This window comes from Lynx rufus, unplaced genomic scaffold (assembly GCF_022079265.1).
Source record: "Lynx rufus isolate CCGP_SWC_20201006 ecotype Redwood Valley unplaced genomic scaffold, mLynRuf1.p SCAF_1, whole genome shotgun sequence".
Lineage (NCBI taxonomy): Eukaryota > Metazoa > Chordata > Mammalia > Carnivora > Felidae > Lynx > Lynx rufus.
The window spans coordinates 230,760,068-230,787,500 of record NW_025814823.1 but is presented as its reverse complement, the minus strand read 5'-3'; the positions used below and the strand labels follow the sequence as shown (position 1 = coordinate 230,787,500).

The 27,433-nt window shown below is 44.4% G+C and overlaps 1 protein-coding gene across 2 annotated transcripts in view; it reads right to left on the bottom strand.

The window, feature by feature from the left end:
- CTNND2 (catenin delta 2) overlaps positions 1–27,433 on the bottom strand; it is a 777,587-nt gene that overhangs the window by 382,894 nt on the left and 367,260 nt on the right. For both annotated transcript variants that reach the window (XM_047074403.1, XM_047074404.1), the window contains exon 6: positions 14,015–14,588. In XM_047074403.1, coding sequence (XP_046930359.1) covers positions 14,015–14,588 — 574 coding nt within the window. The remainder of the gene's footprint in view (positions 1–14,014; positions 14,589–27,433) is intronic.

The window sequence follows — 27,433 nt, the reverse complement described above, 5'->3', positions numbered from 1 at the left end:
TCGATGAGTGTCATTTTATTTCTTGACAGCTGCTTCTCAATACCCCATCAGTGCAATACGCGAACAGTACATCTGGAGTCTGGTTTCAGGACCTAATTACTATGGATAATTATGGATATTTCCATGGAAAGAAGCCCGAACAGGGCGCTCCTGACCCATCTTTTTTTGTTGTTGTTGTTGTTGAGATGCAAAGCAGGACAGATAGACCAGCGTGGGCTGCAAGGGACCGGAGCTCTTCAGAATTGAAGCTGATTTTTCATTTTTTGTGTATGTGCCCCTCAAAGGGCACCGATGAAATTCTCAGTGTAAAGGCAAGGAGAAAAGTTTTATCAGACAAAAGTAGGCATAAGTTGTTTTCTTCATTAATTGGTTTAAATATTTTGAAATATACATGAGCTAAGATGTTTTGTCAAACACAGGCCTTTTTGATCAGACTGTATTAAATATACCATAGACAGGGTGTGCAAATTCCTTTTCAAAAATTACTTAGCTTTTATAATGCAAAGTTCAGATGTATTCTCCTGTATCATTTTTCCATTCCTTTATATATCTTACTAACACCCACAGGGAGGCTCTGGTGTTAATTCCAGAAGAAAAAGATACCATGAACTTTCAACATAATTTATGGGGGGGAGAAATGGCAAGCAAATTGCTTCATAGGTTACTCGTTCTCTATATTTACATTTTATAAATTCTTCGTATCAACACTTTATCACATTTTCCTTATTTTACTCAACATAATATTTGGCATATAAAAAAAGGGTTTGAGGAGAGAGATTATGCTGTGTAATAAACAGTTCTGAGGAGGATTAAAATTTTCCCCTGATTCTGTTCTGGTTAAAGGGCATTAATAATTGTATCTGTGGGTTTTAGAATCCAATTAGTAATGTATTATATATGTATACTTATTATTTGGATACCAGTTACATTTATTTAAACATTAAATCCCTAATACAAAGCACCCAGATGAGACCGATGTATAGTTATAATTCCCCCACCCTATTTTCAACTGTTTTCTTTATCCAAAGAAGTTACTACTAAACCACCCATTGGTGTGGCACAGTAGGCACAGTGATGGTTTTCCAGTCCAGAAATCAATCTGTGTTGACTCTTTAAGTGCAAAACAAATACTACATATTTGCTAGAAGGCTGTCAAGGTGTAGGGGGCTCTTTGCGGTCATGTCAACTATAACCAACTAATTGGCTCCGCCATGGAGGGGACTGGAGTATTATAAGCTTCTAACCAGCTGAGCTTAAGACCTGACAGTAATTGTGTGCATGTGTGTGTGTATATGTGTGTGTGTGTGTGTGTGTGTGTGTGTGTATTTTCTTCATTCTAAAGAGAAATGTATACAGACTTCCCTTTTCTACATCAATTATTAAAATGAAGCTTATCTTGTAAGGGGGGTTTTCACTTTATCACATTGCCAGTCCATTCTAGGGGAGCTCTAAGGTTGAAGCCAGAAACATCGGGAAATGCAGATATCATTTGGGGTATGGGATGGGCATAGCACCTCTGTAATGGCACAGCACCTGTGTGCCCAGGCACTGTCTGTAACAGCAGAGCACATGCGGGCCCAGGCACCATCGAGGAAGCCCAACAGGAAAAATCAATGCGATCACGTCTATTTGAAGATATTAGCATAGCAAGCAGAAATAGGAGGGGCCACTAGAGTCTACTGAACCAAAATAATTAATGGTTTTCTTTGGGTTCTCTTTGCTGCCAAGTTTCTACCTGCAGGATCCTGCTCAGAATACAGACACCACAGAATAGGAATTATCTGTTTTTATGATTTCTTCTCTACAGCTACACATACAAAGAACTGCTAGCTCTAGAGGTGAGCCTGCGACATTCCTCGGAATGCTGTCCGTGCCTCTGTTAACGCTGCAACAGGAACGTACAAAGTACAGGAAGCCACTTTCCAAAGAATTAGGAAACTCGGAGGTGAGGACGCAGACACTTTATCTTACAGATTCTCAATATGCATTGAACCAAGTCTTTCTGGTAGCTACTGGTTAAGTTTTTAATGGTTCACTCATTCTGGGTAGAACCTGGTATTTCTCTGTATTCTCTCCGTGCTAAGCATGACTTCCGGTTACCAATGGGATATACCATTTGCACCCAAAAATACTTTTACAATAGTCACTCAAAAATATTTGTTGAACGGGCTCCTGGCTGGCTATGCCGCTATGTGACTCTTGATCTTGGGGTTGTAAGTTCGAGACCCACATTGGGTGTAGAGATTACCTAAAAATAAAATCTTAAGGAAAAAAAAAAAGGTTGTTGAATACCTACTAGAAGAGGCTTGGTGAGGAGTTCTGGAAAACTCCGAACTCTGAAAGTCCCATTAGCTGCCCTCCGGGAGCCCACAACTCCCACTATTCAAATGCTCTGCCAGGATTACAAGATACTTCAAGATACTTTCTGCTTTGTAATGTAAATAAGTTCTTTGGCAATACAGGGCACCACAACAATACACGTAGACCCATGTGGGATTAGCCTTTAGAGATTTCAGATATTTCACATTAGTTATCCACAGGAGATGCAAACTTTCATAGGTATATATAAAATACATACGCATATATGTGTATGTATATGTATAAATAAATGTATCTACGGTAATTTTTGTCATATTTACAATACATATAAATAATAAGAAAAAACTGTAGGTTTTATGTATACATACTTTATATATATACACACTTTATGTATATATATACATATAAAGTAAACATACAGAGAGATTTTTAAAAATTACAAAATGCACCTTGGTGAGATACAGTGGTAGGTGGGATTTTGATGCAGCCTTGGTTGCAAATCGACTCCATTTTGAGAGATTTTAGGTTTTTAATTATTAAAGAGTATTTGTACATCTACTAAGATAGCTGGTCTCCACATCACCCCTGTGGCTTAGGTAGAAAGAAAATAAATATTTAACAGCATCGTATTTATTAAGGTGGAGCGACCAGGCAACAATCGAACTGATGCTCACGTGTGAGGTGAGTGGCAAAGCACAGATGCCCCTTTGCTCAGATTAACTGACACCTGTGACCCGCAAGGAGCGATCAGTGAAAACAGACCCAGGAATATTTTACCTTCAATGCCCTGCTGACTTGAAGTTCAGCAGCACAGAGCCTGAAGAGCAGGAGAAACCCACACCACAGGTCAGACATCAGCCGGGCTGTCCCCATTGCTGAGTGCCGGGGACCCAGCCAAGAAAACGGTCCACAGTCAGGGCGGCTGATACCCCGGCAGCACAAGAGCGAACAGTGCATCTGCAGCCTGGCTTCCAGACCTAATTACTATGTGTGTCTCCACATCTCTCCTCGCATTCTGTCATTTCCTTCCCTGATGCGGTATTATACCTAAGAGCAGTTTCCCGCGGAACTCCTATTTCTAGCTTCCACCGATCTGATCTGCAGCGCTGGGAAGTAAGTCGGGTGTTCAGGGTTCAGCACCTGCAAAACACCTGACTGCACATTACCTGGCCTGTTTCTCGAAGAGGAAAAGGGAATTGCCTGTGAGTTGGTTCATTTCCGGAAGCCCCAAAACCGGTCCCGTTTTAATCCGCTTCTCTTCAAACTTCACGCACACCGTCACCCTGCCTTCAATCCCTCATGTCTCGAAGATCATGTGCATGCTCCTGGGATCCTTAATCCCCAGGTACATGTACCCCCAATGTTTACAGCAGTGCTTTCAACAACAGCCAAATTATGGAAAGAGTCCAAGTGTCCATCAACTGATGAGTGGGTAAAGAAGATGTGGCTTCTATATACAATGGAATACTACTTGGCAATGAGAAAGAATGAAATCCTGCCATTTGCAACAATGCGGATGGAACGGGAGGGTGTTATGCTAAGTGAAATAAGTCAGTCAGAGAAAGGCAGATATCATATGTTTTCACGCATTATGTGGAATTTGAGAAACTTAACAGAAGACCATGGGAGAAGGGAAGGGGGAAAAACAGTTTCAAACAGAGAGGGAGGCAAACCATAAGAGTCTCTTAAATACAGAGAACAAACTGAGGGTTGGAGGGGTGGGGGGGGGGCAGAGGAGATTGGCATTGAGGAGGGACTTGTTGGGATGAGCACTGGGTGTTGTATGTAAGCGATGAATCATGGGATTCTACTCCTGAAACCAAAAGCACACTGTATATGCTGTATGTTAACTAACTTGACAACGAATTATATTAAAAAAAAAAAGTAGGATAAAAAAGGTGAACAGAACAAGTAAACGATGGACCCAAGCTAGTAACTGATGTACCCATGTCTGGCCTCAATCCATTCTCTCTCTTAACCATCACCTCCTTTATTTGTGGAACTCAATGCAATGTAGGAACTATTCTTTTTTGTCAAACTGCAATTGAACTCATTATTCTTAACTTGTTCTTGTACTTGTTCAGCTCTTAGATATTAAAATTACCCAGACTCTTTGGGACTTAGGCCAACATTCACGACTGTCAACATTTACGTGTTGAGTCCTACCTTTCCTAGTTGGCTAGCTTACTGCCCAGATGTCTCTGCACCCCCCCCCCAACCCTGGGGACATCTCTGCACCATCCTGACGGTCAATATACACTGTTCTTGGGTACCATGTTTTCCTCCTGTTTTATGCCCTCATTCAGCCGAGACACACCCACTGAGTGTTGTAAATCTCCAGGCAAGGGGGCCTATACGGAGATCGATTTTATCAATACTTGCAGGACTGAAAATATTTGATTCTGCCTTTATGTGGAAAATTTGGCTAGGTATAGAGTTTAGGTTAAAAATAAGTTTCCCCCAGGGCATCTGGGTGGCTCAGTCAGTTAAGCGTCAGACTCTTGGTTTCAACTCAGGTCATGATCTCATGGTTCATGGGTTCGAGCCCTTCACTGGGCTCTGCACTGAAGGCACAGAGTCTGCTTGGGATTCTCTCTCTCCCTTTCTCTCCCTCTTTCTCTCTCTCTCTCTCAAGAGAAATAAATAAACGTTAAAAAAATAACTTGCCCCCAGAACTCTTGAGCACATCACCTGATTGTTCTTTGCCACCCAGTATCACTGCCTCAATCTCGTGGCATACGTGTTCTTCCTCTCCAGTGGCTTTAGGGTCTTTTACGTTGGTGCTTTGAAATTGCACGATGCAGAATGCGGAAATGCCCTGTTGCAAACATGGGGCATTTCCTATGAAGGTATAGGTCCCTCGGCTCTGAGGAATTGCTCTGTATTACTTCCTTGGTAGCTTGCTTCCCTCCATTCTTTCTGGGACTTTCCTAAGTCTTGGATGTGTCTTCCAAGGACTATTATTGCATCATTCTTGTATTTTCTGTCTCCTTCCCTATATGGCGACCTTCTGAGCGATTTCCTCGACTATTTCCCACTCATTCTATCACTTTTTTTTTTTTGTTGTTGTTTGGGTGGTGCTATTTTTATAGCCTATAAAGATCTTGTTCTTTGATCCTCTCATGTATCACCCGGTTCTTATTTAATAAACACAAGATCTTCTTAAACCCTTCTCAGTACGGATCCAAAAGTTCTTCCTTGTTTCCTTTAATCTCTTTTATTCTGTAAATTATCTGTTTCTTCTGAGAGACAGTTCATTTTTGCTATTTTTTTTTCATGTCACTAATTCTCTCCAATTCCTCAGTAATCCTTACTAATTTATCATATTTGAGAAAGAAAAACCTGCTGGCAGCTTCTTCAACTACAGCCTAAATGGAAGTATCTCCCACTAAATGCCCCTGAGTTACAATCTGTAAGGTAGGAGGGGCACACGGCCTGGCGTTCCTCCTTGGGGATGAGAGAAAGAGAGAACAGCCTGAGTCCCCTTCCAGCCCACCACCCGCGTGACTGTTTGAAATAAACTTTATCTAAGCCACCGGCAGCCAAATCGGAGTCGAACTTTCTCAGACAGCCTGTCCAGTTTCAGGAGACCACCCCCATTCTTCACTTTGGAGTAAGCCATGGCTACAGGCTCGTCATCTTGGCAGGAGAGAGAATATGTAAGTGGGAGCAAGCAGCAGACTTAAAACCGTATCAAGCCCTGACTTCCAGCGAATCCCTCCATCTTTAGCCCCACGTATCTCCCCAGCTTCACTCTGACAATTGAGCCCGTCCAAGGCTTTACTGAAAATCATCAGCCCACCTCTGTCATACTGGCACAGCAGATTCTTGGGAGAAACTTTCAACATTTTAAGTGCTCATCACTCCTGTGTATTTTGCTTTCTAGAAAATTCCTATCACGGCTTGCTTTCGATGAGCCACAACCACTGGCCTCTGTGTTCTTGTGTCTTTGGTGGCTTACCCACTGAAATTCTGTATTTTTCAGAGGATCTGGACACAGGGGAGGCAGATGCACGGACAGAGAATGCCATCTGGAACCACTGTCTGAGATAAAGCATGATCAAAATCATCAAAGCGTCACAGACACCGGAAAAGCTTTCTATAGAACTGGAGGTAAAGATGCCACTTTCCTACAAAAGTACAAAAAAGACCTGTCTGCCCCATTTCAACTAGCATGGTTGCCAATGTGGTAGGAAGGGAAGGGAAGGTATTAATTTCTGTGAATCAACAAAAATCAGGTAGGCCTTTTGTGGCCACCTAGCATCCCAAACATTTAGTGCCAGGTTCGGCCACTAACGTACTGTAATGGGATGTTCAAATGGCAGTCTCCCTGATGCAAGTTTGCCGTGGACATAAACTGGACAGAAATCAGACACCAATATGAGTATGATGAGACGCTGCATGGAGTGACTTCACAAAGGATGTCCGATTGCCATTTCTGTGTGCCCTGCACTCTAGGAAGACGGGGGCTGTGAGACAGCAGTCAACAAGTCCAGAGGGGGTTTGCTGATGAGGTTTCAGTAACCATCCCCTCGGAGGGAAAGCCTGAAGACAGTGGGCTTCCGTGGGACCACTTGGATGTGAGTTCCCTGCTGGAAAATGAGGTTCCAGAATTCTGGAGGGCAAGCGGTTGACAAAACAATCACTTTGTTGGTGGAAGCAGGAGAGGGTCAGCGTGTGGGAGCTGGCCTGCACTCTCAGTGTCTACTGGGGTGCAGGATACCAGAAGGCAGCCTGCAGGAGAGGGACTATATTAAATGCAGATCTAGAAAACAGCCTGGACGGGGACTGAGCTCTGAGAGCAGGAACTACTGAGGAAGATTCTGGGCCTGAGAGGCATGGCCGGCAGGGAATGCCACAGGCTTTCTGTGGCTGCGGAGGAGACCCGAGGGAGGTCTGGTTCCAGAACCCCCCGGAAGTTTTAGCTGAGAACTGGCCTTAACCGCCTTGGAGAGAAGATTAACGTGTTGGCTGATATCACAGGCTGATCACATTCTAATTAGTAAATGTAAACTAGAAATTTTTGTCTTATTTAAGGGTGAGAGGAAGGTTCGCAAAAACTGACTGTTAGAGGATCACCTTCGGGAAATGTGATTTAAAGGACAGCAGGCACCAAGATCTCGTGTTGCATTGTGACCGCATCCCAAGCATTGGGTGTTAAACAAACTCACTCCTTACTTGAGTAGAGTTCATGTTTCCTTTGAGAACCTGACAGTGAAAATGGCAAAGCTTTTATGTGGGATTAGGCTTTTTTTTTCTTTCTTTCTTTCTTTCTCTCTCTCTCTCTCTCTCTCTTTCTTTCTTTCTTTCTTTCTTTCTTATAGCAGGTGCACCTGGAAGAATTAGCACGTCACAGAATGGAACTGAAATCACCAAGTACGCAGAATTTGAGAGGCATGGCATGTGATGCACTCTAAACACTGGGTTTTATGTCCGCTAGGCAGAGGTAAAAGATGAACACGTCTTGACCAAAATCCTGTCCATATTAGGCCAATCTGTATTGTAATCATTGGTTAAGAACCTACATTTAATTCATTTCGTTTTTACCTCAAAATAAGCTTCTAATGTTTGGCTTAACTTTAATACCTATTTACAACTCAGATTCCTACTTTTAATAGGATTGATTTTCCTCTAACACAGAAAATGAGAGGATCATGCTGTCTTCTTTACAAAAGGGAACAAAAATGGGTACTGGTAGAGTCATATTCAGTAAGATATTGACACACTTTTGAGATACTTTTGCTTTCTTCAAAATTACTAGTTATTTAAAAAAGCTAAAAAGCCTTACACTGTATCTCTATATTCCTGGTGTTTTTCTTCAACAACAAAAAAATATACTGCCTCTCTGCCTTATCATGTATATTTAAAGGTATAGAGAAGCCACACTCAAAGTGATCTAGGTTCAAATCCTATCCCTGTCACTTCCAGCCAAGTAACCCTGGGCAAGAAACTTATCATTGAGAAACCTCAGTTTCCAAATCTGTAGAATGTGGCAAAAATCACACCTACCTCCTTAAGTTGTCGGAAACTACATGAGATACAGTTTGCAAAGTGCCTGGCATCTCGCAAATGCTTTATATTGCAGTATGGGTTTTTTTTAACATAATTTTATTCATCATCATGCACAAAATGGATACATTTTTTAAACTATAAAAAAGAAAATTAAGCCACCTATCTGCCTATCTGTCAAGAGAAAAATGTAAGAACTAGTTATGCTATTTATTTAGGCTTCTTCCCCTACTATTTATTAGTGATAATTTTTGAAGAGTCACATTGCACACAAGTGTGTATGTGTGGGGGGGCAGTTTAGACTACTAGATCTGGGAGGGTTATTCCCATGGAAGGGTTATTCCAATGCCTTCCTGCGTCTCTCTGCCTGTTTTGTCTTCTCTTTCTTTCTTTTTTTAATGTTTATTTATTTATTTTGAGAGACAGAGAGAGAGAGACAGAGAACGCTCATGAGCACGAGTGGGGGAGGAGCAGAGAGAGGGGGAGAGAGAGAGATCCCAAGCAGGCTCCACACTGTCAGCACAGAGCCTGACTCGGGGCTTGAACACACAAACCGGGAGATCATGACCTGAGCTGAAATCAAAAGTAGGATGCTTAACTGACTTGGCCATCCAGGCACCCCTGCCTCTTTTTTCTTGTAAAAAGAAATCCTTTCACTCAGTCCCTGGAATGGAGTTTTTAATGTGCAAATATGATCATGTCGGCTGTCCGCCGGAAGGATGAAATAACACAGCTTTTACTCCTCCTCTCCTGCTCCCCTTCTCTCACCACCTGAACCATCCATTTCTCCCTCCAGAAACCCTGATCTGCTGGAAGTCTCCACCCTCACGCTCCCTACCTTCTCTCTTCTTGGACTTTGTTCCAGCTACCATTCCTCAGTGGTTCTGCTTACACCACTTAGCTCTGGAGCCGCGACGTCAAGGAAGCATCAATGGCAGACATCGAACACCCACCATAACATGCCCCTGCAGTATGTTCCCACAGTAACCGAAAGCTGTCTTATTCCAGCACGAGGGCTAAAACTGTCCATTAGTTTATCCGTTCTGAGGCTGGGTCTCTTGAGGGCAAAGAGTACCTCTCACTCCTCTTTGTGTGTCCAACACAGAAACTGGCATGTTTTGGGGACTCAAAAGACCTGCTTTTGTCTGAAACAAAAACGAATGGCTTCTTCCTTACGAATCCAAGTTTATATGGTAGGTATTATTAAATAATACGAGTTAACTTTTACTGAGCCAGGAAAGGGGCTAGAACTTTATACACGTTATCTTATTTATGCCTGAGATTATAGAAATAGACAGATACTGTTGTGATCCCCTGGATGAGAGAACAATGTCAAGGTGTAATATACCTAACCTTAAGGACCTCCCACAAGGCAGAGCTAGGTTTTCACTCAGGCACTGTTCTATGATGCAAAGAATTGCAAGAAGGAGGAGGAGGTGGGGGTGGGAGGAGGGGGATAAAACGTTCTAAGAGGTCTTTGGATCCTGAAGACCTACCACCTGAGAAATCATACTTTTCTAGGTTTGATCTGAATCGGGGTGTTTTCCCAGAGAGCTGGAACTCTGAGATTTCCGGCCAGACTTTTATAAAGTTTGGCTGTTGGTAAGATCCAGAGGAAAATGTGGAAGCTGTGTTCTTTACCAAGCGCCCACTACCACTGAGGACTTGAAATCCTCAGACAGACTTTGAATCTCTGGAAGTGATTGTAGCTAAGCAAGGAAAACTCCCTGGAAAGGTTCTGCACGTTTTTCGTCTCGAGCTTTCCTCCTCCCGTTGTTTCTTGGGCCACCTCCTGCCTTCAGTAGGATCTCACCACCATCCTGCACTGAAATCATTCCACCAGTATCATCGAACAGTCTTCCTTTGTCTTGACCTCTTGATTGCACTAGACATAGTTTATTGATCTTCTAACCTTGAGACATGCTCTTCTCTTGGCTTCTAAGAAACGACACTGACCTACACTTCTGGTTATCTCTTTCTTTTGCTGGCTACTTCTCAACTCCCAGACCTTTACATCTGTCGGGGGCGGGGGCGGGGGCGGTCAGCATTCGGTCCTTGGACCTCTTCTCTCTACACTGACTTCCTAGGTAATTAATGTCTTCTAGATTCACGGTCTTCATATCATCCACCTGCTTATGACTCCCTCATTCAGGGGCTTCTTCTCTGAACTGACCTACAGATCCAACGGTCTGAGTTACATGTGCATTTTGATGCTGACACACAGACATCCCACGTTCAAAACCAAGACCTTGACATTCACTGGCACTGCCTCAATCCCAACTAGACCTCTCTGTACCTGGCTCCACCTCAGTCCATGGAGACTCCGTTCTTCTGGCTGTTGGGGCTCCCTGAATCTTCTCTCTCCTACCATCGCAACCTACCGTGTGACATAATCTGCTCAGCTCCACCGTACACATGCATCGAGATTACCCTACTCTTCATGACCTCCATTGCTACCATCGTGGCTCAGGCCATCCTCTTTTGCTTAGATTCCTGCAATAACCCTGCTGACCGGCATTCTGGCTTTTGTCCTTGATCCCTTACAACGTCCTCTCCACACAGCAGCCAGAGAGACCCTGTTACAAACGAAGGCAGCTTGTGTCACTCCTCGGCTCAAATCCTCGATGGCTCCCATGGACTGGCCACAGCTGGCATCCTCAAGTCCTCAAGGCTTACCAGTCTCTCCCTAACCTCAGCTTTCACCCTGACCCGGCTGCTCACCCTGCTGACCTCAGGTCATTTCTTTGCCCTCCTTCTCTTTGATCCACCCCCACTCGACTTCCTGCTGTTCTTCAAACATATCAGACATACCCCCATTTACCAGCGTCGGGACTTGCCCCTCCGTCTTTTCAGAATGCAGTTTCCCCAGACGTCAATAGGGCCAGCTCCCTCACCTCCTTCACAAGGAACTCAAAAGTCACCTTCTAATTAGAGCGTTCCCTGGCCACTCTACCAAAACTATTTATCTCGCTGATTTTCTGTCTCCTCCATTTGAAAGGAGGCCGGGGATTTTGGTTGATATTGATCACTGCTGGATCCCCAGGGTCTTAACCAGTGCCGGTAGGTAAGAGGTACTTAATAATTATTGAATGAATTAAGTCATTCAGTAGCGAAAATCACTACCTATCCCGTAATTTGTACTCCCTAGTTATCAGTGACAAATCTTCAAAATCACAACCCTGAAAATCTAAAAGGTATTGGCCAGTCTTGACTTTCATGGTGCTTTCAACTAGCAAACCGGGTGGATCCGAACTTTACCATGCCAGGCAGGTACGGTACGAAGCACACAGATTGAGGTGCGGGGTCCCACTTGGTAAGAGCTCCAAGTGTCCTGCCTCATCTCTTGCAAATGTTAGAGTCTCTCCCCATATCTTTTCTGGGCCACAGTCTTCTAATTCCTAAATGGGGACTATGATCTTATGCCACTCAAGTATTTATGCAGAGTTATGGAGTAATTTTAAACTCAAGCACCACCAGCAGTAATTTGCATGAGAAATCTTTAAATGGATATTTAAAAGCATGCATTTTAAACAAAATAATTCAAACATTAAGCATGTTCATTGTAGCTCTAAAATTAAGAATCATCAATGGCACATTGATATCCCCGCCCCCCCCCCCCCCCCCGCCAGGTAGCAAAAATGAAATATGGTCAGAACATCTGAGGGGCAGATGGAAATGCAGAGGCAGCAAAGGCACGTGGGATTGTTGATCCCAGGGACGGTTTCCCTCTTTCTGGCCAGCACCTCCCTACCTCCACCCCCCACCCTCCCAACACACATACACACATCCCACATCAGATCCTAGAAACACTCATTCAAGCTTTTATAGAGAGCAAGCGATTTTCACAACATATTTACTCCTAACTTCAGGGACATACCGAGCAGTCAGACTTTCCGTCTGCCCCGTTCACACTCGCGCAAACTCTCCAACAGACCCATACTCCCCGTTTTAACTACGACGATCCAGTGGAACAATCACACGTTTAGGATATATATATATACATATCCTATATGTATATATATATATCCTATATGTATATATATATACACTCAGTAGGAGAAAGGGCTAAGCTCTTGGTTTCTTTCCCCAGGTTTGCACAGGGAATGAAATGGCCATTAGCAATCGCAGGGCTCTCAGGGACTCCTTGGGGGTCCTTGCCCTGTGGCTAAGGAGGACCACACAGGGCTTCCGTCTTCTACAAGTTCTGCAGCTGGTTCCCCCTCCTTGACGGATCTAGTAACTTATTGTACAAATTCATAAAACAAAGTTTCCAAGCTTATAAACACAAAGTTGCCATACATGTCTCCTGGCCACCTTTGCCATCCACACTGCCAAACCTGAGTCCTTACATTTAGAGATTTTGGTCCTGCTACTGGGTTGGCATTAATGATCATCTACCTCCACAGTGAGAGGAAATATTTTCATCTCAGTAAGCACAGCTAACATAAATCGGGGGCAGCTGAATTCCAGCCTGCATCCTGTTACCCCAGGCCAGTCCACACCAGCAATTACTGTGCTGAATTAAAGAAGCCCTCGGACACCTGCCTTCTGCATGCAACAAGTGCCTTTTTCTTTTTTTAATCCTATTTATCTTGCAGTCATCTATTTATGTCAAGAAAGGAAACATACGATCATAGCATCTGTTACTAGAGTGACACAATTACCAAATACTTTCATAAGAGGGAAAAAAAAATCAACAATAAATCCGGGTGAGTCGTCAGGTGCTTTAGGAGACAAAACAGTCTTTCAATCACAGTGTCCCGTCCAAGCTGAACATATGGTGCTACCAGCAGAGAATCACCAGCTCAGCCTGGTCTTTGACGGGCACAACAACGACAGAAAAGTCACCTCCTCTGAACTGGCAGAGAAAAGGTTTCCTAGCACCAACCCCTCTGTGCCCACCATAAGCAGGTAACGAATTCAAGGGACTTCATCACTGGTTTACTCCATGCCCACTGTTGGGATCTATGTGTATGCAATGACAGGTCTGGAGGAATCTTTCACTTTTCCCAGTAACTAAATTTAGACAAAATAGAGTAAGTTTGAAGAAATGAGAGCCATGACGAAGTAGTAACAATTCAAAGCAATTAATCCTTGGTTACTTTCTCACTACTATTGAAATCTATGTGAACTGCAAGGCTGCTTTGGGAAAAATCATATATATATATTATATATAATATATATATATATTATTTATATATAATCTCCACCAACTGTAGGTGACTATAGGCGATCACTTGGATTCTGCGATTTTTATTTGCGTGGCTCTTTTTCTGGACATCAATCAACAGGTCCGTGTGATTCTTTATTCAACAGGACTGAATTGTATGGATGTCTAAGTCTTCAGATCGGGGGGAGGGAGGGAGAGAGAGACTGAGAGGGAGAGAGCGAGGGAGTGAGAGCTGGAGAAATCCGTTTGAGACACAGCATTACTTCTCAAAGAAGTAGCTGGCGCATCATAGTTGAGATACTAGCAAAGCCTAGGGACGCCCCGGCTCCCTCTCCACCCCGCACGACGCCGCACACTGGCCCAGCCACGCCCAGCTCGAGTTGCGCTCAAGCCGCCCCCCACCCCCACCCCGGGCGGGGCGCTCGGGTCCCGCACGCGCCCCTACCGCGCGCCCAGGTGTCCCCCGCCCCCCACCCCGGGGCGGAGCCGCGGAAGGCGGGCTGGCGAGCCGGTTACCTGCCAGGCTGCCCGGCCTCTGGAGGGTGGCCGTGGCATACAGCTCCTGCGAGTGCTTGCTGTACTGCTCGGACGCGTGGACCAGGCGCTTGGTGGGCGACAGGGTGGCGTACGTGCCGATGGTGGAGCTCAGCTGGTGGATGGGCGAGGAGGAGATGGTGGACTGCACGGTGGGGGGCGAGGTCACGCGGATCGGGGACAGGCCGGCCGAGGACACGACGATGTTGATGGGCGAGCTGGTGCTGTAGGACTTGGCCAGGCGGCTGGGCGACTGCTTGGGCGAGGAGCCGCGCGGCGCGGCGTAGGCGGCGCCCTCGGGGGCCGAGCCGCCGCGCTGCAGCTTGGTGGGCGAGCCGCCCTGCGGCGCGGCCAGCGGGGAGCCCCCGCGCGGCGGCGCGGGCAGCGTGGAGCTCGAGTAGTAGAGCGCGGCGGCGGCGGCGGCGGCGGCGGCGGGCGGCGCGTCGGGCAGGTGGAAGGCGCTGCTCAGGCTGGGCGCGAACGGCTCCCGCGGCGGCGGCGGCGGCGGCGGCGCGGGCTCGGGCCCCGCCAGGTGCGCCGCGCGGCTCGTGGTGCCCTGTGCGCGGGAGAGCAGAGAACACGCGCGCTTAGCCGGCGGGAAGCCCGCCCCCCGCGCCCCCCGCGCCCCCCGCGCCCCGGCGGCGGAGCGAAACTCGCGCGCGCGGCAGGCCCGCCGAGCTGCCCTGCGCGCGGGGTCGGGACGCAGAGGCCCCCGATCTTCTCGGGCAGGGTCTTTTCGGACTCGAGGGACAACGGGATGGGGATCGCGTCTGGCGAGCGGGGCACACTGTTCTGCTTACATATCTAAGATGTTTCTGGAATAGCAGAGGCATCGCATTGGGCGCAGAAAGATTTTCAAAGGCCACCCAGCGGGGCCACCGGGATACACCTGAACGCAATCACGATCCGTTCGTTGTCAAACGAGAAATCGAGGCACTGACTCCCCCACCCCCGCCGTCATTTGACTGGGTACAGTTTCTGCCTCCAAAATGGGCTCACTTATCTGGAGAACATCAAGACCAAACATACTTCTCGGAGTTTATTCTGTTGCTGTGGCCGTGTGGCTTCTTCTTTGGGGACCAGAAAAGTTAGAAGGAGGGGAAACTATGAAGTCGAAAGAAGTACCCTTAGTCTTTCAGTGGTTTAAAAAAAGGGGGGAGGGGGTATCTGGAGGAATCAGAGCCCTTGCAAATGAGAGACTAAAAAAGCCTCCCTTTTCTAGATTTTAACGCTGGGAGACAAATCTTTCCGCATCTCTCTCTCTCTAGCTGTCTTTGAAGAGCCCCCTGCAGCTGTGTCTTCAAACTGAAAGCCAGTTGCCTCTCATTTATTTACAAGAACACAAAAGACAACAAGGGCTGGGGTGGAGCTGGAGAGACGGTTGGAGGGGAAAGCGGTTTCCTTGAATCTTGTCCAGAGACAAATTTGCATTCGAATGAGAACACTACATTGTCAACCACTTCTGGGCGGGAGGTCTGGGATCTTCCAGGCTTTCCCGGAGGAGCAGAAAGGTTTTTGAGAGCGGGCTGATGTGAAAAGGGGGTAGGACTGTGCACAGAGAGAGAAGCTGGGGAAGGAAGGTTTTGAAATTAGGGGTGGGAACTGAGTGGGAAGGAGGAAGCGGGTAAGGTGGAGGGAAGGGGGGGGGGCGAGAGCCTGAACAGATGCCATCCATTAAAAGTTTCAATGCGGCCTCCCCACCCGTTTTGGAATGGCAAGTGGCAAATAACAGGCGGGGCACTTCCATCCTCGTGTGTGTGCACGCATGCACACACACACACACACACCATTCCATTCCATTCCAAAATTTATCTGGTTGTCAGGTTCATGGGGAGATCCCAGAGACTTAACTGAGTAAAATCAAAATTCTCTATTAACGGCAGTGGGATGAGAGGAGACAGCAGTTGGTTGAGACACTGTGCGTGTACGATTGTGTGTGCATTTATATACGATGTATGTATTTTACATATCTGTGTATATTTTAGATCAGTCCGCTGACAAAGATTCTCTCCTTGACCAAACTCTGGTGAGGCTCCTCTGAGCTCTTTTCTCAGTTAGACCCTGGCTGGGGGCCCTTCCGTGTTCACCTCTGCTTTGTTCATTTTTAGCAAGAACTCTGCTGAGTCACTTTAGCCGGAAGCCCCCACGCTCCATGCTCCATGCCAGGCCACCCTGCAGATCGGACCTCCTTCCTCAGGCCCCACCACCTTCCAGGTGCCTTTTGAGCACCGGGCTTGCCTTCAGCAAGTACCTGTGAGGTGAATTTAAGTCAGAATCCCCTTCCCCCTAACGTTTCCTCTTTTCTGCCCTGTGACTCCACCCTGCTCCTTGGCCATAAATCCCACTTTTCCTTGTTGAATTAAAGGACTGAGCCTAGTTCATTACCAAGGTCTCTTTTCCTCTACTACAGTAGTTTTTCTTTTTTCCTGAATAAACTCTCTATTTCCCACTTTACTGCCCAGCTCTAGTTTTCCTCTAACATCACTGAGCAATTATTTTGAATTTAACGGTAGGAGTGAAAGTAAAATGTAAAATAAACTCCATAACTCTGTTCAATAATGTGTCTCCAGCAACTAGAACAAGGCCTGATCCATAGCACAGATATCACAGATATTTGCAGAAAAAAGGGACAGTTAATAAAGCTGGTCCCAAGACTTTGACACTGGGGGTGCGGAGGGGGGTGATATGTGGAGGATGGTGGAGAAGCTCTGTAAAACTGGTGTGTTCATCCTGAACCCCAGAGATTTATCCCAGCATCAAGGGTGCTGCTTACTTCCAATGTTGCTTCCATCCAGGTAGAAGTTCTGGGCATGAAATTTACACAGGCTGGGCTTCTCAAACCTGGCTTCATATTATCATGGGCAAAGGAGATTTTTTAAAAAAATCTCTGTAAAAAATCTCCGTATCCATGCACTCAGAATCTCTGGAGGTGGGACTCAAGCATCAGGCTATTGGGGAACTCTCTAGGTGACTCCAGTGTGCAAGCAAACAAGAGAACTGGTTATCCCAGAGCAGTGGTTTCCCAAGTGTGCCCTTGCCTGCAGTCAGAATCCGTATACCCTTACTGAATCAGAACTTCTGGGATAGGGGCCCAGGGAGCTGTTTTAACAAGTTCCAAAGGTGATTATGGTGCTTGCTAGAGTTTACAAGCCACAGATCTAGAAGAGATTCTGATTCAGGGGTCTGGAGTGAGCCTGTGAGCCTCAATTTCCAGCAGTCTCCCGGGGAAGACAGATGCTGCTGATGTGAGAACCACCATTAAGCTGCAGACAGGGACCTCCTTCCTTCACTTTTCTTCTGAAGCTCTCCTGGGGCCTGAGCTACATTCGTTTGTGCAGAACTCAGCTGACAAGTGGCAGAAAAGCCTACAACAGGAATTTTCTCTAAGCCCTTCCCACAGGAGCATAAAGAGGAGAGAGAACCCCAGAGGCTCACAAGAGAGTTCCCTGCTTAGAACAGATACTTTGAGTTATGTCTTGGATATGTAACATTAATAACCCTATGTGACATCAGCAATGCTATCACCAAGTGGCACAATTTTTAATAAATACTAAAGTATACAAATATAAATGAAAACAATGCTATGTAGAACTCTAGGATTTAAATGTTAGACTGATGTGGCTACCAGGAAAACCCTGAACACACTTTGCACACATTTAATTTTCCTTTTAATCCGTTGACACTTCTAGTCTCAGGAGTGCTGGCTGCTAAATATTACTCTCAAAAGATTCCTTAAATGGCCCCCGAGCCCGTAGAAGTTTTGAGAACTGGCCTACCACCTCCAGATATTTTGACAGGCTATATAGCAGCCCATTCGACAATCTCTCTCTTTTTTTTAAGTTTATTTATTTATTTTGAGAGGGGGGAGGAGCAGAGAGAGAGAGAGAATCCCAAGCAGGCTCCACACTGCCAGCGCGGAGCCTGACAGGGGGCTTGAACTCACGAACTGTGAGATCGTGGCCTGAGCTGAAATCAATAACTGGACCCTTAACTGACTGAGCCACCCAGGTGCCCCATTCCAAAATCTTTAAAATAGCGTAGGATCTTGGTGAAATTTGGCCATTATTTTACATGAAAATAATTAAAACATAAAAGAAAATTTATATGCTTTTTAAGATTGGTATTGCTCACATTGTTAATGTTCTGTATCACTGTCCAATATGGCAGGCCACTAGACACAGGAGTCTATTGGGTACTTAACATCGGCATTGGATTTTAACACATATTTAATTTTAATTAATTTGAATTCCAACAGGCAACTGTAGGTGGTGGCCTACCTCACTGGACTATTGCGTATGTCCCTTTGCAGTTTTCAATAAATAACCCTTGGATGTTAGACTCCATTCTGAAGGCTGTGGAGTAATCAAGGCCTAAGAATGATTCTTTGGCTACACAAAGAAATCTGTTTTTGAGCATCAATTAGACAAAAGCAGTAATGTTTTGAAAGCTTGCTTCCACTCTTGTGTTTATATTTTGTTCCATTATATAATTTGTCTAGCAACTCTTAGCCAGTTAAGGATACAATATATGTGCCTCAGATCTAGGCTTATTACTACCTAGGTCATTGGGTTAAAATGACCTAGGGTTAAAATGGGTTAAAATGATCTAGGCGGATTTCAACACACATAGAATGAATGTTACCCACTTGACTGTCACAGAAGCTCAATTCCACCTTAAAAGCGTGTTAACACTATTAAACTGTGAATCCAGTTTTAAAGATAGCATTCCAAAACTTCACTTAAAAAAAACAAACAAAATTAAACCAGGGATGCCTGGGTGGCTCAGCTGGTGAAGCATCCGACTTCAGCTCAGGTCATGATCTCATGGTTCGCTGATAGCTCAGAGCCTGGAATCTGCTTTGGATTCTGTGTCTCCCTCTCTCTCTGCCCCTCCCCTGCTTGTGCTCTGTCTCTCTCAAAAATAAACATTAAAAAAAAAAAATCCCGAACAACAATATCAACGAAAAACTAATGACTATGACACCTTCTTCCCTAAGGATATTTGGAAATGCAGTAAGAATTGATATAACCTTCTTATTGATGATGAGACCCTTAGGATGATAGAAAACTTTTTTTACATACTTGGGGCAGACTGTGCCCTAATACTGTCTTGTAAGACAGTCCTTTGGAGAAGGACGATTTCTGCCGGGGTCTTCATTTTCAGCTCTTGGGAACAGACAACACCCAGAGGGTTACTTTGTTTTTCTTACCCCTCTGAAATAGGAGACCCACCCATGTGAAATTAACAAGGAAGTAGAACATTGCCAAATAGACACTCTGATTAAATAGTTTCCAATAGTCTGAGTTTGGTACACACTAAATGTCTTTCCTTTCTTGCTTCCCATTGTGGAAATTCATCAAGAGAAAAGTGAAACATTATTCCAGTTCCCATGGCTACTTTAAGAACATTATATCTCAAATTTTAAAAAAGTCGGGATTTGTTTTTTAATGACACATGAGCAATATATAAAATTTATGAAAGTTCTTATAGATTAGGTATTTCATCTGCATAATAGTTTACATGTAAGTTTCAGATGGGTCAGATTTAGCAAATACTCGTTGTGATTTATACATTTATGTTTGTGTGTGTTTGTGTGTATACACTTATACACCAAGGCCTCTTGTGTAATTGTGGAGTACCTTTATACCTACTTTATGAAAGTGTTTAAGGGGAGAATGGATTTTCAAAGTGTAGTAAAAAGAGTACTAAAATGGGAATTTAGGCAATGTATACATTATTCCCACCACCCATTAGCCAACAGTATTCAAGATCCATGCTTTAATTCATTCCCTAACTCAATAAACCATAAACTAGCACCTGCTATGTTCCACATACAAATGAGGACTTTGTTCTTGAAGGCCTCTCTGCGATTGTATTTTACCATGACATTATTGTGGAGACCTATCGTCATTTATACAGAATAATGCCAGGTTAACAATTATGACATCGTTCTTTTCGGGAAGCCTGAATCTCTGAAAACATGGCACTCTTGGACCAGAATGTGGCACTGGCCTCAACAGAGAGCAGAGTCACTTCCTCATCCTTTACATTTTATCTTGCATAAACAGGGTGAGGCTGGGCATGGGGGTGACGTGGGGTAGAAGTTCTCCAAACTTGGAAACTTGTTTAATCCTCATTGTCTGGGGATCGGGCAGTGCCAGCAAAGCAAAACAAAACCCAGCCATGCTTCCAGCCAGTTAAAAAAGAAACTTGACAGCCTGGGCTGTCTAAGGAATCCTGACTTCAAACCACAAGTAAGCAGTGTCACTGAGCGACACAACGTTCTATAAAGCAGGCCCATGATTTATGGGAAGTCCCCGTGAAGACGCATTCAGACCTGCCAAGTTTCCTGGAATTGTCAGCGAGACCCCTAACTCCGGGTCAGGAGGAGTATTTGCCCGGAAAGCTGGGCAGCCAGGCCGACACTGTCAGGAATGGGGAACAGGAGCCCTTGTTTCATGGCTTCCCAGAGGGAGCCGTCGATCAGCTGTCTGTTTTCCCCACGGGCCACATTCATCACTTTCACTTTCCTGGGATTACCATCAGACTGGTGAACCTAATAATTCATGGTGCAGACAGTCCTGGTTGTGGTGACTACGGAGGTCCTGGGCAAAAACACTGGCAATGAGAGGCGAAGCCGGTGAGCACGTTTCAAAGCAAGGGAGACACCACAGGGCCAGGGCGCCAAAGAACACACACACACAGAGACAACACTGACTCAGTGAGCAAGGGGTGGGCAGCCAGTTGAGGCAAATAAGAGAATAAAAGCAATGACTGAATAATATTTGTTTGATGAGTTAAGAAGCTTGAATAGCGTTTAAATACTAAATAAATAGGACATGGCTTTAAGACGACATCTTTTAAAAATGTTTTATGTTTATTTATTTTTGAGAGAGAGAGAGAGAGAGAGAGAGTGAGAGAGAGAGAGAGAGCCAGGGAGGGGCTGACAGAGAGGGAGACAGAATCAGAAGCAGGCTCCAGGCTCCAAGCTGTCAGGACACAGCCCAATGCGGGTCTTGAACCCACGGACCGTGAGATCATGACCTGAGCCAAAGTTGGACACTTAACCGGCTGAGCCACCCAGGTGTCCCATAAGATGAAGTCTCTGAAGAAATACATTTCTAAACCATAACAATCTGGTAACACGATTTAGAAATATTAGCTACATGCTATTGATTAAAATATCTGAGAGCACGGAGAACTTTCCTAGAGTAAGTCTGCATGGGGCTTTAGGTCAGCACACTCAGGTGCTCAGGATGACAAAGCCGTCGACCCTCACAACTTGGAAAAGAGAAGAAATCACACCTCCAGAAAGCAGTCGCATTGAGGTATTATCAGAAATGTTCCTACAGTACAAAATAATTAAAATGAATCGACATTCCCCAAAAGTTTTGTGCCCTTGAACTAACTTACTCCCTGGGATGAAATACATCTTCCTGAGCACTACTACCATTGCCCCCCGCCCCCCAATTTTGATAACCTCTCTTTTGAAATTAACTTTAGAAGGAATGTCACTCTTTAAAATAATCCCCAAGGTAGAAAAGCCTGGTGCTGTGACAAAGGTTTGATTTTGGAAATAGCCAAATAGAATCATGAAGACCTTTGTCCAGCAATTCCCTTGAGGAGCACTGGTTTTGGTAAAAACTAACAGGAAACATAAAGAGAGACAGCTTCTGGTCACAGTTCACACTATCCCTGGAGTCATCACTGCTGGATGAGAATGGAAGCACAGGGTTTACCTGGCGGTGACCTTGTCGTAACAGCAAAAGGTGATACCCAGAGCAAAGTAAACTTAAGTAATTGTAACAACCAAGGAGTTGGGAAGAAATTCCTTCTTCAGAGGAGGACAATTTGATTTAAAGGACCCTAAGAGCTATAATCTCTGAGATAATAATGGAGACCGCACTCACTGCTTTCTTTTTGCAGGAGGGTCTCAAAATTATGAGAGAAAGCGAGAGCGAGTGTGAGACAAAGGGAGAGAGCACTGCTCTTGCAAATCATGTCTGTCACTCAAGTGAGAAGGAGGCACTAAGTGAGCCCTTTTCCAAGGTTTCCCAGATACTATAAAGAGGGTTTCCTATCCTCTGACCTCCACTTAATAAAAGTATGATTAGGGCCATTATCAATAAATATTCAGAAAAGTATTTCCTATGGCCATTAAAAGTCTCTATGAATGGAAAGAAAAGAGAGAAAAAGAAAACAGCGACTTATATAAATTTGTCTTAAAGAATATGTAAGGAGGGTTTCTGGATGGCAACTGTTAAAAAAAAAACTAAACGGGCCTTGGGAAAAATATACTACCAAGAAAAACGGTTTATTTCGGCAAGAGGTTCATTCAGTATTTACTTCAAGAAGCCAAATCAAATGTTTACTTAGGAGAGGAAATGTTATAGTACAACACACACCCTCCCTGCAAGGAGAGATGTTTCACCTACTGAAGCCAGACTAAATATATTTATACTGGAAACAGAAAATGGAGGGGGAAGATTTTAAAGTGGCGCAATGAGGAAAGATTTCCAATAGGTGGTCATCTGAAAACTATCTTAAAAGAACCGCTAGTTTCCCACAGACAAGTCAAGGAAAATAGACAAAATGGCATGATTTCTCCTCTAAATGCTATGCACTGTATATATGCTAAATGCATCCATGTAATTTTGTGTTTCCCAAGGTCATGGGTGACTTTTCTCTTCATCAATGTTACCAGACAACGACTTTGCTCATAATGAAGCAAATCGGAGTGATGTCACCCCAGTTGTCTGTATGACCCTTTTCATTCAGCGGTCAATAAATAGGTGTTTATTGGGGACTTGCTCCTCCTCTACACCACGTGGGTCTCTGTCCACTGAGCCACCATCCCCAGAGCTCTCCACCCCCTTGACCTTCACATCGTCCTGATGTGAGACTGTACCACCTGTAAGAGATGATCCAAATTCAACAAACACCAGGGCGCTGGCCCAAGTGGGCAGATGGCATATTTATAATTACGATATAGTCTACATGAGCACTTTTAAGACATAAAAGTCGGTGCCACATTAAATAAGCGGCCCCAATAAAAAAGAAATGGCAACTTTGCTTCTGAGAAAGCTTACTGTTTTTCTAGGATATATCCACTATTGCCCAGTTTTATTCTACCAAACCAGCATACGATTCTGACTTTCCTACAGCGAGCAGGCATTTTTCTAGAATTATAAATACGCCCCTACTTACATCAGTTCTGCGGAAGAACATGAGAGCGGTGTTAAAACCTTGAGGGTCCGATGCTACTTTGCTAGTGCCCTTTATACAGGGGTATACTTTCTCTCTTGCACATTTTGTTTCTTTGAGGGAAGAAATGCTCGGGGAGACTACTTCATGTTTGCACATGGGGGAGACACCGACATTTTTGGAGCGACTCCTCGATGCATTTCATACGATCCACAGGGAATCTGATGTGAGCGGAAGCAGACAAGCCTGGAGGAGAGCCAGCTTCTCTATCGGCTCTCTACCCACAACCTCTGTGGTACGACTGTAAAGAGGGAGGCTGGGGTTTGAGGAGCCTGATGGACACCTGGTGAACCCTGGGCCGGTCACTTGGGATGTGGAGGTCAACTGTGTGTGGTTCCTACTCTGGCAGCAAAGGCAGTCTGATCGGAAGAAACAGACTCTTGTGTGACTAACTACAGGCGTTGTACGTGATACGGTAGAATGATGCTCTCAAGGCCTGCGTCAGGCCATGCAGTGCCTCTGAGAGTAAAACACAAGGTCCTGACAATAACGGGCTGGGTTTCCAGCCCCTTTGAAAAGTCCTGCACCTGCTTTAGCTTCCCTGCTGCCCCATCAAGATGCCAGGCCACCTCATCCGGGAGCCATTCATCGTATTTGGTGTCCCCACGGCACCCCTACATACAGCGACCTCTCTCCCCATCTTCAGGTCTTTCCCAATCCTTACCTTCTGCACAAGGCCCCATATACCACACCCGGTCCCACACTTTGGATCCTGCTTATCCTGTTCTGCGTCATTTCCTCCTCATAGAAATCATCGCTTTCTAACAAACTACGTAATTTACTTATTCCCCGTGTCGATACTCTGCGTTCTCATTTGCTGCTGCTGGAATGTAGGTTCCTTGAGGGCGGGGATTGTGTCTGTTTTCTTTCCTGCCCTCTCCCAAGCACACACGACAGCACACGGCTTACAACAGGCACACAAAGCGTCTCAGATGCATTAAAGAATAACCTACGGATGGGGAGACTGGGTGGCTCAGTCGGTTAAGCCTCTGACTTTGGCTCAGGTCACGATCATCTCACGGTTTGTGGGTTCGAGCCCTGCATTGGGCTCTGTGCTGACAGCTCAGAGCCTGAAGCCTGCTTTGGTATCTGTGTCTCCCTCTCTCTCTGCCCCTCCCCTGCTTGCTCGCTCTCTCTCTCTCTCTCTCTCTCTCTCTCTCAAAAATAAATAAACATTAAAAAAAAATAGCCCATAGATACACAAATGTAACTGGGGCACCTCAGGAGAGTTACATAAAGGACAAGGTTGACTTGGAGGAGGAAGGGACGGAGGAACGGAGGGAGAGGTTATCTACACAGCCTGATTAGAGGCTGGGGCATGGAGACTGCAAGGTGGGGGAAAGAATAACCATAAATTGGCTCATGTTACTTCCCAGAAAGGCCCTGGGGGTTGATAGGTAGGGTCTTACCTTCTATGCCTCCCAGTCTCCTAAACTCAACCTAGTGTCTGAGGGGAAGGACTTCCAAGGATTGTAGTTAGAGCAACACCAGAGAATCAATATTCTATTGCACCTTTTGTGACTCATAGTTTTATCTGCAGATACGATGGGGCAATGTAGGTGATGCATGTATTGCCAGGGTCTGGTGTAGAGCGGGTGATGGTCACTCCACCAACATTTATTCTGCTGAATAAGTCAGAGCTTTTTCTTTTTAATTGAAATTAGAATCTTTGAACACACATGATACTCCTTTGACATTGCATGGTGACATGATTTATGAGCCAGACACAAAACCATTTGCTTTACTTTAGAATTACACATATTTTTTAAGACCCACAAAAAAAAAAAAAAAACCAACCAACCAAAAAAAAAAAAAAAAAGAAATGTTTTTGTGTTGATTGATTATTGACCTTATTAACTTGGTCTGGTATCTGTTGGCAATAATTTGAATTTCTCTAGCCCCGTTGGCACTTTCAGACTACAAGGTATTCTAAAAATTAATCCAGCCTTGAAGAAATGAGCTTTCGCACCAGTCAGAATATTGAAAAGAATGTGTCACTGGGCTCTGAAAAACCACTGGAATAGAGGGATTCTCGAGATAATCTAAACAAAAGGGATGCTATTGGAATGGGAAATGGTGCCCCTACTTTCTAGGTATAACGCTAAAGCCAAATAAAAATACTGTTTACTTGTTCAACGCTTCTCTGACATTATTTTGAAGTCAGAGGTCCTACAGGGTATTCAATAAAACATGACTTTCCTACCGCAGCACAGAAAAGCTAAAAGTAAATCATGGTACCAAGATCTACCACTTAGTAAAATAAATAAGATTTAGGTATTTGTCAACAGCCTCAATCCTGTTAATCAAGTGGATTAGAACAACCCCCTGCTTTGAATGTTCAGACTTTCCATCCACCCACCTGCCAGAGTAAATGAGTATGCCAGTCACTTTTGGCTCAAACCTAAGTTATCGCTTTGAACATGCACATTTATAGACGTCTTCAAACTATAACTCTGATGACTTCAAATACATAGCTTTGATATCTTTACAACTTTGTTACATTTTCTGATTAAATTTTAAAGCAGACTTTTAATGTGAGGCCCAATCCTGTCATTCTGAGTTTCCACTGTTATACTCCCATGTTAAGTACTGGATGAAAGAATTAGCTCCAAGCAGAACTTCTATAACATGGAAGTAGATAAACCGCCATACTGCTTGTCCACATTGATAGACCTCTTACTAGATCCAAGGTGTTGAAATGGTCAATAATAAAAGGAAACCTATGAAACAGTGCTGGAATCACTAGGCTTCAGCTCAGTCCAGATTTTGTGCCCTGTTTTACCACTGCTTCCTTAAAATGGTGTGTGACAACATCTCTAAATGTGATGAGCTTGAATTTTCCCATCTTTAAAGTGTAGATACTAATACAGCCCCGTGGTGGGCATGAAATAAGATGATGCATGTAAAACAGATTACGTCTGCGTGCTTAATAAATGGTAGCTATTAATTTTATAAGAAAGCTTTGCTTTAACAGCTAGTCATTATACAATTATGTGTGAATTGAACTTAGAAGATGCTCACAGATGAGTTGAGAAGTTAACTGATTTTTCATTTTATATTGACATTTCTATTTTCCATGATGCTCAGCTATGGTAATACAGATTTAAAAAAAGAAACTGATTCAGTGTTTCAGCTCAAATTACAGAGGTCTTAGGTATTTATGAAAAAAAAAAAAAGCCAAACATGAGTCATATGAGTTCAAGATATTTTTTTTTTAAAAGATAGAACTTTATTGTTTTGCTACCTTTGTGTCTTAGAAGTTCTAGGAGGCTGGTAAAAGCTAAATTCATAACCTTCGCAGGTTAATTTGAGTATAAAATATTCCTCATTTCTGAATGTGGCCTCTTGGACCTAGAAGTATAGTCAGATGTAAGGATAAAAGATGGTGTGTAATATAGTTGCTTGCTTCCAAAGAATTCAAAATTGAGTGCATTCTACCACAATCACTGTATCATGGTCAAAGAGAAGACAGATGAGAAGGAGAAAAATAGTTCCTTTCAAGAATGGGATGCTTTTGAGAAAAAAAAAAAATCTACATCTACATAGTGAAATCACAGCTTCCATTTTATCTCTTAATAAAATAAAATTAGATTAAAAAACAATCTAACAATATTTCCTATGCTGACAACACCCAGTGTTTCAAACATCACATAATGAATGTTCGTAGGTAATGAAAAAATATGCAGTATTATGTATATGTGATAAATGCATGTGTGTATGATTTTTTTCTAATAAATTAAAAATCATTTTTAGATATTCCCTCGCATATCCTTGCATCTTTCTTTCAGGGAAATAGAACAGACCAGTACATTTAAAGAACAGTGATCCTGGGGTGCCTGGGTGGCTCAGTGGGTTAAGGGTCCGACCTCGGCTGAGGTCATGATCTCACGGTCTGTGAGTTTGAGCCCCGCGTTGGGCTCTGTGCTGGCAGCTCAGAGCCTGGAGCCTACTTCAGATTCTGTCTGTCTGTCTGTCTGTCTCTCTCTCTCCTCTCTCTCTGCTCCTTCCCTGCTCACGTTCTCACTCTCTCAAAAATAAATAAACATTAAAAAAAATCAAGCACCACAAGGGTCACACACTGCACCACAACAGGGGGAGCCGGCCAATCTTCTCAGTGGAATGTTTTATTTACCCCTC